We start from the raw sequence: 18,940 nt of genomic DNA on the forward strand, positions 1-18,940 counted from the left end.
GTTCCGAAACTCGATCCCTCTACCAATAAAAACTAATACACCGTATGCCTTCTTAACAACCCTATCAACCTGGGTGGCAACTTGTTCAGCTTTTATCTTTCTTTCCTGCTTTTTTCAAAATGATGTTATCATGTGTTGACCTTTCCCTGCTGCATTCTCAAAGACAAAAATAACATTTAAGCAGTGCTTGGAACATACCAAAGCAACATTTTTAGTCAAAATGGAGACTGAAAATTCACCAGAACTCCCTGCAATTTCTAAGACAAACAACAAAAGCATTTTTACTTCATGATGTAGTTTATTACTCATCAAGGGACACCAATTTGATGAAAGTCAATGTTTTCCTCCATTAATTGTTGGCCATAGTCTGAAATAAAAGAGACACAGTTAAAACAGTCATGTCTCAATTAAATACTTTTGTATGTGTGACAGGTTCTTGAAGATGAGTTTGTCTCACTCAGAATGTTCTCTAATCTATGAAGTACTCAAACATTTTGTGTATTTTGTTAGAAGTTCAGATATTACTATTGTTGTTCTAAAGCAGAGTCATACAGATTCAAAACTCAGCTTCCCTCTCACCACATTTTTTATTCGTTCACAGGCCAAAGGAGTCCCTGGCTAGGCCGACATTTATTGCCCATTCCAATTTGCCCAGAGTGCAGTTGAACATCAACCACATTGCTGTGGGTCTGGAGTCACAAGTAGGCCAGACCGGTAAGTTTCCTTCCCTAAAAAACATTAGTGAACTAGATGGGTTTTTCCAGCAATCAACAATGGTTTTATGGTCATCGTTAGACTCTTCATTCCAGATTTTTAAAACTGAATTCAAATTCCACCATCTGCCATGGTGGGATTTGAATCTAGGTACCCAGAACATTACCTGGGTTTCTGGATTAACACAGCAGCACTAATACCACTGGGCTGTTGTGATGTTGCCAGACCTGCTATTTCTCCTGCATTTTCTCCTGCATTCTGTGTTAAGATATTGCTATGGTTATCCCTACTTCCTCATTACCTCTTGAAAAAGCTCGAGCTGTGTTCTCTAAAGAGTAGAATAATAGAAAGATCTAATAGATTCATTTAGAAATATGAAAAGATTTGAGATGATAAGTCATGAAAGATTACTTTAAACAGTGTGCAACTGTAAGTGGTGTGAATATAAAGATTATAATTGAAAGCATGAAAGAAAGTCTTAAAAAGCTTTGTTCATCAGGAGAATTTTTAGGGCATGTTATGTATTACACGTGAATATTGAGGAAGGAATGAGGTGAATAACTCGACATTAAAAATATTAAAGGGGAAGGAAATGAGATGAGAAGGGTTCAGTGAGGAGAGAAGGCCACTAGTGCAGGAATGATAGATGAAAAGCTTCTTGCTGCGCTGACATTTCTGTTTGATTTCACAATTCGGATTTATGCAATAACAAGAGTTTAAGTCCCTCTCTATTTGGAAGTGATGCTTACCGTGGCAATCCAGTCATTGAAGGCAGACACCCGGGTCCAGACTGTGGGTTTCCTTAAGGTGTCGCATCCCGAAGCTGACACAAAGCTGGTCACACCATGGACATACCACAACCCATTAGAGTCCTTGCAGTTCAAAGGTCCACCAGAGTCTCCCTGCAAGGAAAGAGGGGATCTGTTTCCAGAAGTACTTTTTCTTTCTTTGTCTAGTTCACTCGTCTCCAGAGGGGCACATTAAAGCATGACTCCATTGGGGCTAGAATATCTCCAAAGTGCCCCTTTGGCATAGTGGGAGGAGGGAAGCAGTGCTGATAGCCTAGAACCAGGGGACCCTGTCTCAGGATAAGCAACAGATTACTTAGATTACTTACAGTGTGGAAACAGGCCCTCCGGCCCAACATGTCCACACCGCCCCGCCGAAGCGTAACCCACCCATACCCCTACATCTACATCTACCCCTTACCTAACACTACGGGCAATTTAGCATGACCAATTCACCTGACCTGCACATCTTTGGACTGTGGGAGGAAACCGGAGCACCCGGAGGAAACCCACGCAGACACAGGGAGAACGTGCAAACTCCACACAGTCAGTCGCCTGAGATTGTTGAGGATTGAAACAAGGACAAATTTCTTGATTCAGAGGGTTAATGATCTACAATCAAAATCATACAACCCCTACATTGCAGGCAGAGGACATTTGACCCATTCAGTCTATACCAACCCTCCAAAGAGCATCCTATCCAGACCCACCCTATCCCCTTATTTACCATGACTAATCCACCTGGCCTGCACATCTCGGGACACCACAGGGCAATTTAACATAGCCAATCCACCTCATCTGCACATTTTTGGACTGTGGGAGGAAACCCACGCAGACATGGGGAGAATGTGCAAACTCCACACAGACATCACCTGCAGCTGGACTTGAACCCGGGTCGCTGGTGCTGTGAGGCAGCTATGCTAACAATTTGCCACCCAAGAGGGTGAAAAGACTATGGAAGCTCAATCAGTGAACATGTTAAAGGCAGAAATTAATAGATTTCTGGATACTATTGAGATCATATTATGTCAGGATAGAATGGGAAAACAGAGTAAATAGCGAGTTTTGAGAAGATTTGTAGCTCAGGTTGAGGTTTTGGATGTAGGTTTGCTTGCTGAGCTGGAAGGTTCATTTCTAGACATTTCATCACCATACTAGGTGACATCTTCAGTGGGCCTCCGGACAAAGAAGATGTTACCTAGTAGGATGACGAAACATCTGGAAATGAACCTTCCAGCTCAGCGAACAAATCTACATCCAGAACAGAGTAAATGATCAGCCATGACTGAGAATGGCAGATCAAAATTGAGGGCCTGGCCGACTGCTACCTGTTTCTATTTTCCATCTTGGGAACATATTCAGTGAATGTTGGCAGGCATTTCCAGTAGAACCTCGATTATCTGAACAAGGCGGGCAGGAATATTTTGTTTGGATAATTGATTGTTCGGATAATTGATCTAATCATAATCAAGCAGTAATTTATGAGTGCTGGTTATCGTACATTTCTCAGTTGTCCGGCCACACATGCCATAATGCTGTTTAACCGAAAACTGAATGCTGAGTTACCTAATGCCCTTTGTACAGGACCTTGAGATCTTGTTCGGATAATCCAAAATTTGGATAATCGACATTCGGATAACTGAGGTTACACTGTAATTGTGACAAAAATAAACATTGATTTTGTTATTTCCAGTGATGTGAAATATCAAGAACTCAGCCTAATTCACAGAAGTCATGTCCCCATCTAGTTTGATGCAATGATTGGAGTTAATGTTTCAATTGTATTTCTCTTGGGTCTGCAGTAAAGGGGCAAGATATTCAATTCAAATACAAGTATGTTTGATTGGGAGTGTTAAAATAAAAATCTCCAGTGGTTATTTTACACGTGTCCCAAAACTGTTTTAATAATATTTCTTCTTGAAGTGAAAGAGTCTTTCCAGTTCAAATAGTTGGGCCAAATAGTTAGAAAGAAAGAGGAGTCATTTCTTCTGGTTGACTCTAGCACTTAAAACTTGAATCAAAGTGTAATGCAGAGTTATTATGTTGCTTTTTGAATATCATGATGATTACATAGGATCAGGTAATAACCTGGAGCTGAAATATACAGAAAATACTCAACTTTATTCCTTGAGGAAGGCAGGAATTTAGTTCACTATCTGGGCAAATACTGGGCTTCTGTGCTTTAAGGAGCTAGGGCTCACTTTAAGAAACAGGTTAACCGATATCAACTGAAAGTGAGCTCACTGCTCAGTGATCACAAGTCCTCTTACATCCTGATTATTTTTGAGCATTGATTAGCTCAATTGACTGAATGGTGGTTTATGAGGCAGAATGATGCCAACAGCACAGGCTAATTCCTGTACTGGCCGAGGTTACCATGAAGAACTCTCCTTCTCAACCTCTCCCCTTGCCTATAGCATGGTGACTCCCAGGTTAAATCACTACCATTTTTTCTCTCTCTCTCTCTCTCTCTCTCTGTAATGAAAGAGCAGCCCTAAGATCTGGTAAGACTATGGTGACTTTACCTTTACTTATTGTCCCAGTTAACTAACTGAGGCGAGACCATGGATCAAAGCTTCTTGGTCTGGCTGTGTGTGAACCATATTACATAAGGCGTGTGATATTCTTAATCAGTTTCACTTAATTCAAGGCATTAACCTGGTAAGAGTGTGTTGGAACCACTTGGGAAAAGTTTGGGAAATTCCACTCAGTCTTGGGCTGGGGGCCTGCTTAGTGCTGGGAATTCCCACGCTCACATGGGACTTGGTGTGAGACTGTAAATACCCAGTGAGGTGAAATGTAACAGGCTTCAGAAGATTTTAACTGCTGCAATGAGGAAGCTCTAGTTTCATACAATTGGTCTTTTTTACACCAGGGTACAAGGAGGGAAGTACTTGGATGCTTAAGAGGATGTAGACCCAGCAACTTGTAGCCAGGCATTACAATCCCAGCAGCTAAGGCCAGGAGGAGTTCAAGTTGTGCCCACCTGGGTTTCGTACAAATCAAGTGCTCTCCAACTGGCCCTGCAAACACTGGTGAGTCATTGGTGGAAATATTGCTGGGATTCTTGATTTTCAGAGCCAATGTCTTTACTCACAGAACTATGGGAGCGGGCTGTTGACACATCCCCCGGATGTGATATTAGTTTTTTATAATGTGCCCTGTTGTCCCCATTCAATGATATGGTAGGACCTTACTCAACCCTGACTTCAGAGAACTCATGTAATTGTTTAATGTTATTACGCACATTACATCCAGCCTTTTTTGCACCTCCGGCACAAACCATCGTCGTTTTCACAGTGCTGCCCCACCAATCACTTTGGCTGCAGTGTTCATAATCAATGACTGGTATACAAGCTTGCTGTAGCTTTTCTGGAAGTGGGCCATTAGCTGTAAAGATCCAGACACAAGGTTTTCAGTCGTAATAATAAATTCAAAATGTATTCAAAACCAGCAATATAACCTGGAAAGGTGGAATTATAAGTGAGATTGGGCATTAAATAGGTTTGATGTTACCATGCCTTAGTGTGGCAATGGAATCATTTTCACCATTCTCTTTGGAGATAAGATCCATCTTAACTGTTGTCTCTTATGGAGAAACAGAATATAAGAGAATGAATTAACATAGTCTCCAACGCATGGCTTTACTAACTGCATACAAGGCACCATTGAATAAAGCTGAAAACAGGCACTATTGTCTCCTCAGATCCAACTATTCCAATGCTCTCCTCCCATCTTCTGCTTCTCCTATAAATCTCAACTCATGCAAAAACTGGCTCGCCAAATGAATCATTCTTTGTCCTTTGGCTAGCTCTCAGTTCCCCATTCTTGTATTTAAATCCCATCATGCTTCAACCCTCTCTGTCTTAGTAATTTCCATCACTAATACTGCCCTCCCACCCCTCTTCAAATCTCCATTCCTTGTTCCATGCCCCTACCTTTGCATCACGATATACCGTACTCACAACATTTTCTACAATCTTTGGTCAGGAATTGCTAAACTCCTCTGCTTCTCGTTGTTCAAGACCCTCTTTAAAACTCAACTCTTCCACCAAGTCTTTGGTCACTCTTCTTAATACCTCCATCTTTGTTTCTCCATCCCTCTTTTTGAATGTTTCTCTATGCTGTTCCATTAAACATGTTTTGCTACATCAAAGATATGTAAAAGTGGACTGTTGGATTTCCAAGTTTTAGAACAATACAGCTCAGAAACCCACAAAATAGACCATTCGGCCCACTTTTCTTTAGAATTGCTAAAATCTGAATCAGACAGCAAAACAAAAGTCTATTTTGATCCCTCTGATGACATGAGCAAGCTTGTCTCTTGGCAGTGAAACTTGAACTCTGACATCACTTCCTGCCCCAGCCTCTCTTGATCCCTTTCTGTTATAATGACCAGACGCTCCATCAACAATTTTGTACAGTCTGGATTAAAAGAAAACTGAAGTGGTGGAGAAAAAAAGGTCTGTGTTTACTTACTGTACAGGCGTCCCCACCCAGTAATGTAACAATCAAAGTTATTGGGAAGAAGGTATCCAGCAGGTGGAATGCAGGCAAGCTTAACTTTATCATTCAGGTAAGCTGGCTCTGCGAGCTTGATCAGAGCAATATCATTCCTGGAAGGCAGAAGATTTCCTTGTTAGTGCTCTATCACTAAATTCCTTTAAAAAGCACTTGACTTGAAATTTTAACCAAAGCTGTTGTTCTAAAGGGGTATAATGCGGTTTTCATACAACTGCTTGCATCTTTCACATTTGGATTCTATTTTCTTTTCGATGACAGGAACTGATCCATTAACTCATAACAGTTCACTGCCTGTCATTAAAAAAGTGGTTTGATCAGAAATTTTAATCTAGCCATCTAGGTGGGAAACTTACAGGAAATCCACTTTTATTCTACTCCCAACAAGTAATACTGTCTGCAGACTTCACTGGGGAATAAAATTGGGAGAAATGTAAAATCAATGCATTATCTGATTCCTCCAGATTACCAACGATGGTGAAAATTGTCTGTGGAAAATATTTGTATGAGGATGGCTAATTGGAAAATATTTAGAGTCATAGAGATGTACAGCACAGAAACAGATCCTTCAGTCCAACTCAACCATGCCGACCAGATATCCTAAATTATTCTAGTCCCATTTGCCAGCATTCAGAGCATATCCCTCTAAACCCTTCCTATTTATTGAATTGTAATGAATTGAATTGAATTGAATTTGCTTTATTGTCACATGTATTCAAATGAGTACATTGAAAAGTTCATAAGTTGCCACTTAGGTATAACGGTACCTGTCTACAGCTTCTTCAGTTACATTTTTGTTATCCATCCAGATGCCTTTTAAATCTGTAATTGTACCAGCCTGCACCACTTCCTCTGGCTGCTTATTCCATACATGCATTAGCCTCTGTGTGAAAAACTTGCCCCTTAGGTCCATTTTAACTCTTTCCCTTTCACCTTAAACCTATACCATCTGATTTTGGACTCCCCTACTCTGGGACAAAGACCTTGGCTATTCACCCTATCTATGCACCTCATGATTTTATAAACCTCTATAAGGTCAACCCTAAAGTTCTAACAGTCCGGGAAAAATAGCCCAGCCTATTCAGCCTCTCCCTATAACTCAAACCTCTTACAGAAACTGGACCCAGCTGGTAATTAACAATTATGACAATAGGAGAAAGCAAACCCCAGAGCTCAGCAAGCTTATTTAGTAAATAGACAAGCTGGAATGGTAACAGATTTAAGGGACTTCAGTTGCATGGAGAGAATGAAGAAATGAGATTATTCTCCTCAGAGGCAATTTGATTGAAATTTTCAAACTCTTGAAGGGTTTCGAGTGAATGAGCTGGGTTATAGGGTGAAGTCAGGGTTCAAATTTCACTGGCACTTCATGGAAAATCTCAAGAGTCAATGTCACCCACTCATATGGTAGGGTGAAAATGGTTGTTCCTTTTTTGTTTAGTTTCCATTTCAGTTTACTATCTACTCCAAAGAAGGTCCTTCTCATCCCTAGTCCTATTTCAGGATGGGTGACTTTAATCTTCTGTTCATGTCTGAACATGCAATTATAAATTAAGTGTGCACATGAATGCATGCATGTGGGTGTGAGTGCATGTGATTGTGTGTGTGTATGCAGAGGAACCTCGATTATCTGGCATTTGGTTATCCGAATATTGGATTATCTGGCAAGATCGCAATTTCCCGAAGCTTGGCTAAACTATGTGGGCAGAATGGAAAGCAGCAGAGAGGCAAGACCCAAACGCATTATTGGAGGACAGATATCACAGTCCGCTGTTGATGAACTACAGTGGATGTGTGAAGGTGGCACAAGACACATGAGTGTGGCAGACTGTGACAGCAGCTCTTCCTGCAGGAGCACCACAAACAGCAGCAGCAGAGTGACGATGAAACCTAATAATTGCTTTTTTTGACAAAAATATAACTGTTTAAGTCTGAAATAAAAACATAAAATGCTAGAGATACTCTATAAGTCTAGCAACATCTAGAGAGGGAGAAACAGAGTTCCCAATTTTCCTTCCTGGATCGATGACTAGAGACAGAGGACTAGCCTTGACACTTCTTGACATGTCTTTTATAGGTATCTCAGTTATAGGGGTTTATGCATATTTTTGCACAATTACTCACAAGTTAACCACCTCAAAAGATACCTGACTACTCAACCCCCTCACCAAGATTACGTGACTCCCCACTACAGTGAATGACTTCCCACTCCTAAGGTGTCCAAGGGAGTACCTCAGCTCTCCAAAGGAGTACAATGGCTATTCAAAAGAGCACAGACCTGCTCTAAGGTGTTCTGAACAATCTCTGTTCCCTTCAGTGGGGTTACAAAAATGGGACCTACACACACCTGAAGCCTGAGGCAGTCCAATGGAAGTGGAAAGTGTTATGTTTGGGAATGGGACTTAGCATTCTCAATGGCTTCTTTCTTTGCCCATACAACGCATTGGCTCTCATATGTGATGAAAACCTGGACCCGACTTAATGTCTCAAGTCAAGGATCTTTCACCAGAACTGGAATAAGTTAGAAATGGAACAGGGAGGCAAGTAAATGTTGAAGGGAAGGAAAGAACAGCGAATGGAAGCTGAAAGGCAGAAGAAACCAAATTAAGAAATGACAAATTGTTATGCAATCTCTATGTCTTTCACCCTAGTGACTCCCCTTTCTGTTCTTTTCTCTCTTTCCCAGATTTTAAAGTCTGTCACATCTCCCTCTAGTTCTGGCATAATATCATGACATCCCACTCTTTCTCACTTGACAAATGACCTGAATTGCTGCTTTGCCTTGGCTAATTATGTGAAAGATCCTTTTTTCCCAGTCTGGCCAGTTAATCTAGAACATGATGTGTTACATGTCACCCAGGAAGTCTGAGTTACTGTGGTGACAGGCTCCATAAAATGCTTGTTAGAGTAATGGGAGACGATCCAACTATCTTTCCATGACATCACCGACCGCAAATCTCTCCCATTTTTATCACCTGCCATTAGTGTTTGTTGGAAGGATGTACAAATTGATTCTCAAGCTTGCCCTGAAGAAGGATTATTAATCCATTGAAGTAAATCTACTTTCATTTAGTTTCTGAGAGATGGGCGGTACTGAGCTGGCTCTTCACCCAGCTTAACCCAGCTCCTCTGTCTTGGTTTCAGTCCTCGAAAGCCTGAAGGACTCCAGTCTCCCAGAATGAAGGCCTTGATTTGAAAAGCAGGTTGGATTTCCCCAGTGGCCTCTATACACAGGCTGTGTACCCCCACATTTCCACTTTCACCTGACCATTTTCCACCAGGCAGGCAGAATTGGAACTGGAAAACTAGGGGCTGCTCCTAAAACACAACTAAGAAATAAGAGGCAGGAGAAGGTCAACCATTAGGTCACTTAACCCTGCCTCACATAACTATTCCATCTGATGTAGATTAGAAATTTGCCAAACTCAGCCTGTAATACATGCAATATTCTAGCCTCCACTACTCTCAGGACTAGTAAATACTTAAGATTAGTGATGAAATTTATAAAACATGAAGAAATAGGAAGAGGAGCAGACCATCTGGCCCCTCGATATCACCACATCTCAAAATTCATGGCATCTGATGAACGCTTATAAACTGGACATTTTGAATCAATTTCTCTGTCTGTACATGCTGCCTGATCTGAGTATTTTCATCTGGTTTCTACACTGCTATCACATCCTGTGACCAGCAAAAGCTCAAAAGCATTTATTACAGCAACTTGTACGTTTTTAGGTGTCAAAACGGTGATTTTTCTCATTTTAGTTTTGATTGGCCTCCTGTGAAATCTAAACAACTGGTTGCAGAAGTTTATAGATGGCTTTTAGACTGATAAGTAATCTCATCGGAGAGGTAACATTAATTCTGGTTAAATAACATTTCACTACTCTTATATATTCCATGCAATATGTTGGTGGACTACATGATGTTCTGAAATGAGCAAGAACATATAAAAATGATGCAATAATAACAAATATACATCAAGTGTTGACTCTGGGCCTTACCCACATGAAATACAGTTCATGCTCCAATCTGGATGAACGATAATTTTGGCAGCACTGATAACCTGTTCTGAACCCTCTTCCACAAACCTGTCATACTCTCCCAGTACCACACGGTAAACACGTCCATAACTGCAATAAAGAATTAATTGAGTTGAAGGTAAATTGACTTTGATGACATGTAGAAATCTGGAGGAGAAAGTAAACGCTTTGATATCAGCACAGTCATACTCACGAGATGCAATGGCCTGCAGTCATAACCCATTGTGCAGAAATGAGGGTTCCACCACAAGTGTGAAAAAATGAACCACCACTGTTAACTTGCAGAGAAATCTAACAGCAAAAAAAAATATAAGATAGGGTTTTAATCCGCTGCTGAAAAATGTGTTGCTGGAAAAGCGCAGCAGGTCAGGCAGCATCCAAGGAGCAGGAGAATCGACGTTTCGGGCATAAGCCCTTCTTCAGGAATGAGGAGGGTCTGCCAAGCAGGCTAAGATAAAAGGTAGGGAGGAGGGACTTGGGGGAGGGGCGTTGGGAATGCGATAGGTGGAAGGAGGTTAAGGTGAAGGTGATAGACCGGAGAGGCGATGGAGGCGGAGAGGTCGGGAAGAAGATTGCAGGTCAAGAAGGCGGTGCTGAGTCTGAGGGTTGGGACTGAGATAAGGTGGGGGGAGGGGAAATGAGGAAGCTGGAGAAATCTGCATTCATCCCTTGTGGTTGGAGGGTTCCTAGGTGGAAGATGAGGCGCTCTTCCTCCGGGCATCGTGTTGCCAGGGACTGGTGATGGAGGCAGCCAAGGACCTGCATGTCCTTGGCGGAGTGGGAGGGGAGTTAAAGTGTTCAGCCACGGGATGGTTGGGTTGGTTGGTGCGGGTGTCCCAGAGGTGTTCTCTGAAATGTTCCGCAAGTAGGCGGCCTGTCTCCCCAATATAGAGGAGGCCACATCGGGTGCAGTGGATGCAGTAAATGATGTGTGTGGAGGTACAGGTGAATTTGTGATGGATATGGAAGGATCCATTGGGGCCTTGGAGGGAAGTGAGGGGGGAGGTGTGGGCACAAGTTTTGCATTTCTTGCGATTGCAGGGGAAGGTGCAGGGAGTAGAGGTTGGGTTGGTGGGGGGTGTGGACCTGACGAGGGAGTCGTGGAGGGAGTGGTCTTTCCGGAACACTGATAGGGGAGGGGAGGGAAATATATCCTTGGTGGTGGGGTCTGTTTGGAGGTGGCAGAAATGACGAAGGATGATATGATGTATCTGCAGGATGGTGGGGTGATAGGTGAGGACCAGTGGGGTTCTGTCCTGGTGGCGATTGGAGGGGCGGGGCTCAAGGGCAGAGGAGTGGGAAGTGGAGGAGATGCGGTGGAGAGCATCGTCAACCATGTCTGAGGGGAAATTGCGGTCTTTGAAGAAGGAGGCCATCTGGGTTGTTCAGTATTGGAATTGGTCCTCCTGGGAGCAGATGCGGCGGAGGCGAAGGAATTGGGAATATGGGATGGCGTTTTTACAGGCGGCAGGGTGGGAGGAGGTGTAATCTAGGTAGCTGTGGGAGTTGGTCGGTTTATAATAAATGTCCATGTTGAATCAGTCGCCCGAGATAGAAATGGAGAGGTCTAGGAAGGGGAGGGAGGAGCCTGAGACGGTCCAGGTAAATTTGAGGTTGGGGTGGAAGGTGTTAGTCAAGTGGACGAACTGTTCAACCTCCTCGTGGGAGCACGAGATAGCGCCGATACAGTCATTGATGTAGCGGAGGAAAAGGTGGGGGGGTGGTGCCAGTGTAGCTGCGGAAGATGGACTGTTCCGCATATCCGATGAAGATTCCTCTGGAAAACATAGCCATAAGCATTCTCACCTGATGGGTAGTTCTCATTGACAATGCTTCCCTCACTTCTGACATTTTATTGCACAGATCCCAGAAGACGGTATGCCTTTAGGACAGTCAGATGATGTTACGACATGTGATATTGCTGTATAAAGGTTCTTGCCTCACCTTCAGCAGACACAGCGCAATGGAGTGGGTACAGTTAGCTATCTGTGGTGTTACAGTCACGTAATGTAATTGTAACATCTGAAAACATAGAACCCAGACTACGTATTGGTCTGAGATCTTATAACTGTGTAAATATTAATGTTGTTACTAAACGTCAAGGTGTCTGTCGCAGTAGGAACCCAGTTTTCATTGCAAATGGAACACGGCCTTACACGTAGGGACTCAGTTAGAACATATCATCTTGGTAGTGGTGTTTGACCCAAGAAACCACATCAACTTGCAGCTTCTAACATTTCTATATCATAATCTGTCTTCACTTTTCAATTCTTATCTTCAGTTGTGGCCAGAGAATCATCTGCAATGACTTCTCTTCCTGCTCCTGCACCGTTATCTCTTGTTGTTGCCAAGCAACCATAGAAAAATAGGAGTAGAAATAGGCCATTCAGCCCTTTGAGTGTGCTCCACCATTCAATATGATCATGGATGATGGTCCAACTCAGTCCCTTGATTCTTCTTTCTACCCATACTCTTCTATCTCTTTAGCCTGAAGAACTATATCTTTTTGAAAGCATTCAATATTTTGACCTCAGCCACTTTCTGTGGCAGAGTATTCCACAGGCTCACCATACTCTGAAGAAGACATTTCTCCTCATCTCTGTCCTATATGGCCTACCCCATATCTTTCATCTCTGACCCCTGGTTCGGGACTCCCCAGTCATCGGGAGCATCCTTCCTGTATTTCCCTTGTCTAGTCCTGTTAGGATTTTACAGACTGCCATGCAATTTTCCTCATTCTTCTCAACTGCAATGAATACAGTCCCAATTGATCTCTTCATATGTCTGTCCTGCCCCCTCAGGATTCAATTTGGTAAATCTTTGTTCCACTCCCTCCATAGCCAGCGCATCCTTCCTTAGATAGGGAGATCTGGCCTGCACACAATGCTCTAGGTATGATCTAAACAAGGCCCTGTACACTTGCAGCAAGACATTCCTGCTCCTGTGCTTGAATCCTCTCGCTATGAAGGCCAACATACTATTTGCCTTCTTCACCATCTGCTGCACCTTCACGCTTCACCCAGATCTTCTTGCACTGCCCCCTCTCCCAATCAATACCTGTTCAGATAGTAATGCATCTTCCTGTTTTTGCCATCAGAGTTGATAACCTCACATTTAACAATATTATACTTGACCTGCCATGCATTTGCACATTCACTCAACTTGTCTAAATCATACTGAATCATCTCCATCTCGTCACAGTCCACCAGTATCATCTGTGTACCCCCTACAAAGCTCTAACCATTCCTTGCCACCTCCTACTTTTCATCTACTTATAGCTGTTTGGTAACTTCATTGGAAAACACATCTGATTCTACACATACGCTGCTGACACCCAGCATCAAGTCAACATGTCCTTTCTCAACACCTGTGCCATTTCTAATTTATCCATTTGTTTCTCTGAAACATTAGATGTGCAAAACGTTCCTCCACATTAAGAGGACCAAAGCCATTGCTTCAGCCATCCTTCTTCCTGCAAACTGTCTGCTCCACACCATGCCTTGGTATTGTATTTGACTCAGAAATGAATTTCCAATCAAGTAGCTCTGCATTAACCCAGACCAACTACCTCCATCTCCTTAACATCAACAACTTCAACCCTGCCACAGCTCATCTGCTGCTAAAGCATCGGTGCCTTTGCTATTTCTGGACTGGACTATTCCAAAAATGTTCTTTTATTTCCTTTTTTATTCTCAACATTCATAAAGCTAATGCAAACTACTGCTGCCTTTACTTTAACTTGCATCAAGACACTTTCATCCATTGGCCCTTCGCTCACTGTTCACCTTCTGCAAACCTTTATATTAACACTTTAATCCTTGTATTCACTCGACACTCCCTATCACTGTAAACTCCTCCAGACATACCAGTCTTTGAGGTCCCTGTGCCGCTCAAGTCCATCCTTCTGTGCAGTTCTGATTCCAATTGTTCTGCCACTTGGGGGCTGTGTCTTCTTCAACTGCCAAGACTCTAAACACTTGAACTCTGCCTTTAAACCTCTCCACAACCTTTACCCCTTTTTCCTCCTTAGATGTTCTTTAGAACCTTATTTTTCGACCAAGTTTTGATCTCTAGTCTCGCATATTCTTTCATGGCTTAATATCACTTTTCATTTTGCTATCAGTCCTTGGTATACTTTCCTCTATTAAAGGTGCTATATAAATGAAAGTTGTAGTTATTTTCCTTTGTCTAGCTCGTCTCTACATTGTCCCTCCTTGTTTGTCCCAGGGTGTTCACTTGGTCGATTAGTAAAATCATGCTTCTGAGACAGACTGATGGATTCAAGCCCCGTCCCACCCACTTTTGAGCACATAATGCTGGTCTGCACATACAAGGATACTGAGACTGGAATCTGAGGCTTAGTACATGCAGTCCATTCGCTGTAAATATCCTATGGTTGTAGGTGTGAAGAGCTAGTGCTGTCCTATTGCTCTCACTTGTAGTTCCCTCAAGCACCAACAAATAACAATGAGCAGGTCAAGTGATTAACCATCTGGGGGACCTTGCTTTGTGCAAATCAGATTCGGCACTTACAATCGCTTTTCAAGAACAAAGTTGCAAAGCACTTTGAGGATGAATTTTACAAATGCTTTCTTCCTGTCCTTTCTGAACTTCAAATACATCTCCCTAATATTCCTCTTCCTGAAAGATACACCCTGTTGGAATTAAAACTCTTGACATAGTTTTTTTCTTTCAACCGTTCTGTCCAAGCGCCTAGGAGAAACTGAGGACTGCAGGTGCTGGAGCTCAGAGTTGAGAGTCCAAGCACCTACCAGTCTTCCAAATTTATGGCATCTCCCAGTTTCCCAATTCTTTGGCAACCCTGCTAGCTTTAAAACTCAAAATACTTGTCATCTAAGCGATTTTATCTGAATTATTTCTGAATTCTGAAGAAGGGTCACGGGGCCAGGAATGTTAACACTAGTTTCTCTGCACAGATGCTGCCAGACCTACTGAGCTTATCCATCAATTTCTGTTTTTATTTCAGATATCCAGCATCCACAGTTCTTTCGATTTTTTGACATCTCACCTGCTCCTCCTTATTGTTTTCCATTATTTAAATTGCTCGTGTACTTGAGGCCTTCCTCTAAGTTTCTCAATAGAGAGAAAACATTTAAACACAAACAGAAATGGCTGAGATCATCCAGCAGATCAGCCAACATCCGCAAAAAGACAAATCTGTCCTTCCCATGGACTGTGCAAACTGACCTGCTGTGCATCTTCAACATTTTCCATTTATTGTTTCCGATTTTCGCCATCCATGGCTTTTGCTCTTTACTTGAGAAAGTTGCAGATTGGCTTACCTGCCATGGCCAGCTGTAGGGCCTCGCGTCAATCCCATTCACCACCTTTGAGGAATATGGAGGGTAGCTGGTCTGTCCGCAGCCATAAGCTGGAATTAAAGGAACCAGACTCTCATGGTCCATTCTGTGCAATATAACACGCTCCTATGACTTAATTTGTGTCTGTAGATTAAGTTTTCCAATAATTTGCTTCACAGATACAGTGTTATTATGTCACACATTATTGTACATAGAATCTATTGAACAAAAACAGGACATTCGGCCTGGTGTTTTATGCTCCCAATAAGCCTCTTTCCATCTTCCATCATTGCACCCTGTCAACCTATCATTCCATTCTTTTCACTTCCCACTCTATGTTCAACATGCTTACCTCCCACCTTCCAACTCAGCAACCTTTATGGAGCAACCTCCTGACAGGATTTATCAGAGATTCCAAAGGATCAAGGAATGGGAAACTACGAAGAGGTTCCTTGTGACAAACCCCATCTGTCAAATGGCGGTGAGCGTGGTCCTTATCAACTGTTTCAGGACCTTTCTGTCGAAAACCTCCACCATTGAGGCTCTGATTAAAAAAAAACTTTTAGCATTTGTGGAGATTCATAAACGATTCTGCACACTATGGAGGAGAGTCCCTGTATAGACTATCTTAGAATCCCTGCAGTGTGGAAGCAGGTCATTTCAGACCACAGCAATCCTCCAAAGAACATCCAACCCGGATGTTCCTATCCTATCCCTGTAACCCTGCATGGCTAATCCACCTAACTTATACATCTTTGGACGAAGGAAAACCACACAAACATGGGGAGAATGTGCAAACTCCACACATCCAGCCGCCTGAGGGTGGGAACGAACCCAGGTCCCTGGCGCTATGAGGCAGCAGTGCTAACCACTGAGCCACCATGCTGCCCCGAACTAAAACCAGATTAACCACCTTTAACTCAGCAAATGAAGAAGCTAACTCTTAGCTTCATAGATGCGTATTTGCTAAATAAATCCCTTTCACCAATATTAACATTTCAAATGATGTTTTCTTTTGTGCTCATATCAGTTTCGGATGTCAGTATTTGATACGGATAAAAAGTCTCACAGTCTCTGGCAAGCGTCAGATGACATTCTTTAAAATTAATGTGGTACTTGAGTGAGATACCAAAGGGTTACTTGCATGGATCAAACCATATCGTCCTATGGATCACTGAGGTAATTTAGACTTTATGTAATGGTACAAGTCAGTGGTAGTGAGTTGGCAGGCAGCTTTATATTACTTCCCACTTTTGTTTTGGCCAACTTCTCCATAGTTGATAATCAGGAGAGATGTAAAGCAGGTCATTAATTCACATTCACCCATTTTCCATCATCACACACATTACCCCCATGAAGGTGAAAGCTGAGCAAAGACATATCTTGAAAACGTGAATGTTGAATGATCAGTGCAATTCATCATTACAGGAAAATTAAACCATTGGCCCTTTGTTTTCCCTGTCATGGAGATAAAACTTTGATACTGATGTGTCTAACATCTGTCTCACAAATCTCAGAGGCTCCATTTCTCTGCAATTCCTATTTATAGCAATAAAGTAGGTTTGAGTATAAAACAGCTTAATCTCCTTTATACTTACCTATTTGTTCATCATTGAATAAAGCCCTCAGTATTTTTCAATACTTACATCTTCAATCATAAACATCACTGCAACACATAACCAGTCAGTATAATAACATCCCCAGTCGCCTGGTGAATAAACACAATGAACTGTAGAGATCAGAAAACCTCATGTTCAATTTCTAGCCCATGCTTGCTGAGCCTGGTTAATGGCACAGTTGTTGTAAATGTCTTCAATGACCTTGGGCTTTTAATTGAAAGAATAGGCTTAGAATGGGGTGCCCTCTATCAACATTTGTAGCAAATCTATAACAGCCTACATAATGTGAAACACCCTATTACATGTATTTGTTAATCTTCTCTGCCCTGAAGGAGAACAATCTCCACTTCTCTACTCACCCCACAAGAACTCTAGTCCATGATTCTTGGTTCCATTCTAATAAATCTGCTCTACGCCCTTTCAAAGTCTGAATAACTTTCCAAAGTGTCATGCCCATAAACAGCCCATTATTCCACCTGATGCCTAACCAGGTTTGGTAGAATGTCTTTGATCTGGTGCTTGATGCCTCTAATCATGCAAATTCCTTGATTTATACATAGTGCTTGAATAGTGGGTATCTTCTGGTGACTTACCACTGGCTGCAAGTAACACAACAAGGAGCAGATTGTACATCATCACTCTGTCGCTGTGATGCGTGGAGAGACCCACTGAAGGATTCGGGCTTTTATATGCTCAGTCAATTATTTTTGTTTTGGACTCTGCAGATATTTTAATAACGTCGCTATCTGTTGGCTTCCAAACTCTAAGTAGGAAAGTCAACAATTTAATATCTTTGTGTCAAGGCTGTCCTGTTTCTGTGATCCAAAAAAAAACTTTCCATGTACAGATCCAATCACCACCTGCCACAACAGCATTCTCATAAAGGGCTACTTAATGTCAAGCTCATTAACTATCACGGGAAAATAGCACCCTTCCACCCGGGCCAAGTATCTCTGCTGATTTATTCATTGCTCAGATTAGGGCGGAAACAATAAGATTCCATATTCAATCTCTGGTTAAGATCATAGAGTCATACAGCACAGAGACAGATCCTTCGGACCAATCAGTCCATACCAACCATAATCCCAAACTAAACTAGTCCCACTTGCCTCCACTTAGCCGATGTCCCTCCAAACAATTCATATTCATGTACTTATTTAAATGTCTTTTAAATGGAGTGACTGTACCTGCATCCACTATTTCCTCTGGAAGTTCATTCCACACATGAACCACTCTCTGTATATAAAAAGAATTGCCCTTTGTGTCTTTTTAAGATCACTCTCCTCTCACCTTAAAAATGTGCCCCCTAGTCTTGAAATCCCCCATCCCAGGGGAAAAGACCCCTGCCATTCACCTTGTCTATACTCCTCATGATTTTATAAACCTCTATAAGGTCACCTCTCAATCTCTTACACTCCAGTGAAAAATGTTCCAGCCTCCTCACCCTGTTCTGAAACCCTCCATTCCCAGCAACATCCTGGTAAATCTCTCCTGAACCCGCTCCAGCTTAATAATATCCTTCCTCTAACAGAGTGATCAGAAGGGGACACAATACACCAGTATTCCAGTTGACGACTGCTCTGGGAGAGGTGTAATTTGATACAATATGGTAGATTGTGACTTTGGAAAATGTTCTACAATATAAAATAGTGAACCATTCCCATTTTCTGTCTCTCTCAAAATCACCTGAAGCCAATACATTGAAGAAGGTAAAAGGTCAGCTGTAGTTTTTGTTCCTGAATTCCCAGTCAGTCACACACTAAACAGGATTGCACATGATACTTGTGATGTATTAAAATTTTGGGTTGAAAAATGTGGTGCTGGAAAAGCACAGCAGGTCAGGCAGCATCTTAGGAGCAGTAGAGTTGACATTTTGGGCATAAGCCCTTTATCAGGAATGTGGGGTGGGGAAAGTGGGCTAAGAGATGAATAGG

At 42.3% G+C, this 18,940-nt stretch overlaps 1 protein-coding gene across 1 annotated transcript; it reads right to left on the reverse strand.

The window, feature by feature from the left end:
* Positions 1–302: 302 nt before the first annotated feature.
* Positions 303–17,642, reverse strand: LOC140486855 (proproteinase E-like). Its single transcript, XM_072585910.1, has 8 exons — positions 17,600–17,642; positions 15,370–15,458; positions 10,260–10,357; positions 10,028–10,156; positions 5,982–6,118; positions 4,750–4,892; positions 1,464–1,616; positions 303–367 (listed from the first exon to the last, which is right to left on the reverse strand). Exons 1-8 carry the CDS (start codon positions 17,640–17,642, stop codon positions 350–352), a joined length of 810 nt encoding a protein of 269 aa, XP_072442011.1. The 3' UTR covers positions 303–349.
* Between the last annotated feature and the right edge of the window lie 1,298 nt (positions 17,643–18,940).

Source organism: Chiloscyllium punctatum, chromosome 16 (assembly GCF_047496795.1).
Source record: "Chiloscyllium punctatum isolate Juve2018m chromosome 16, sChiPun1.3, whole genome shotgun sequence".
In the NCBI taxonomy this organism is placed as follows: Eukaryota; Metazoa; Chordata; class Chondrichthyes; order Orectolobiformes; family Hemiscylliidae; genus Chiloscyllium; species Chiloscyllium punctatum.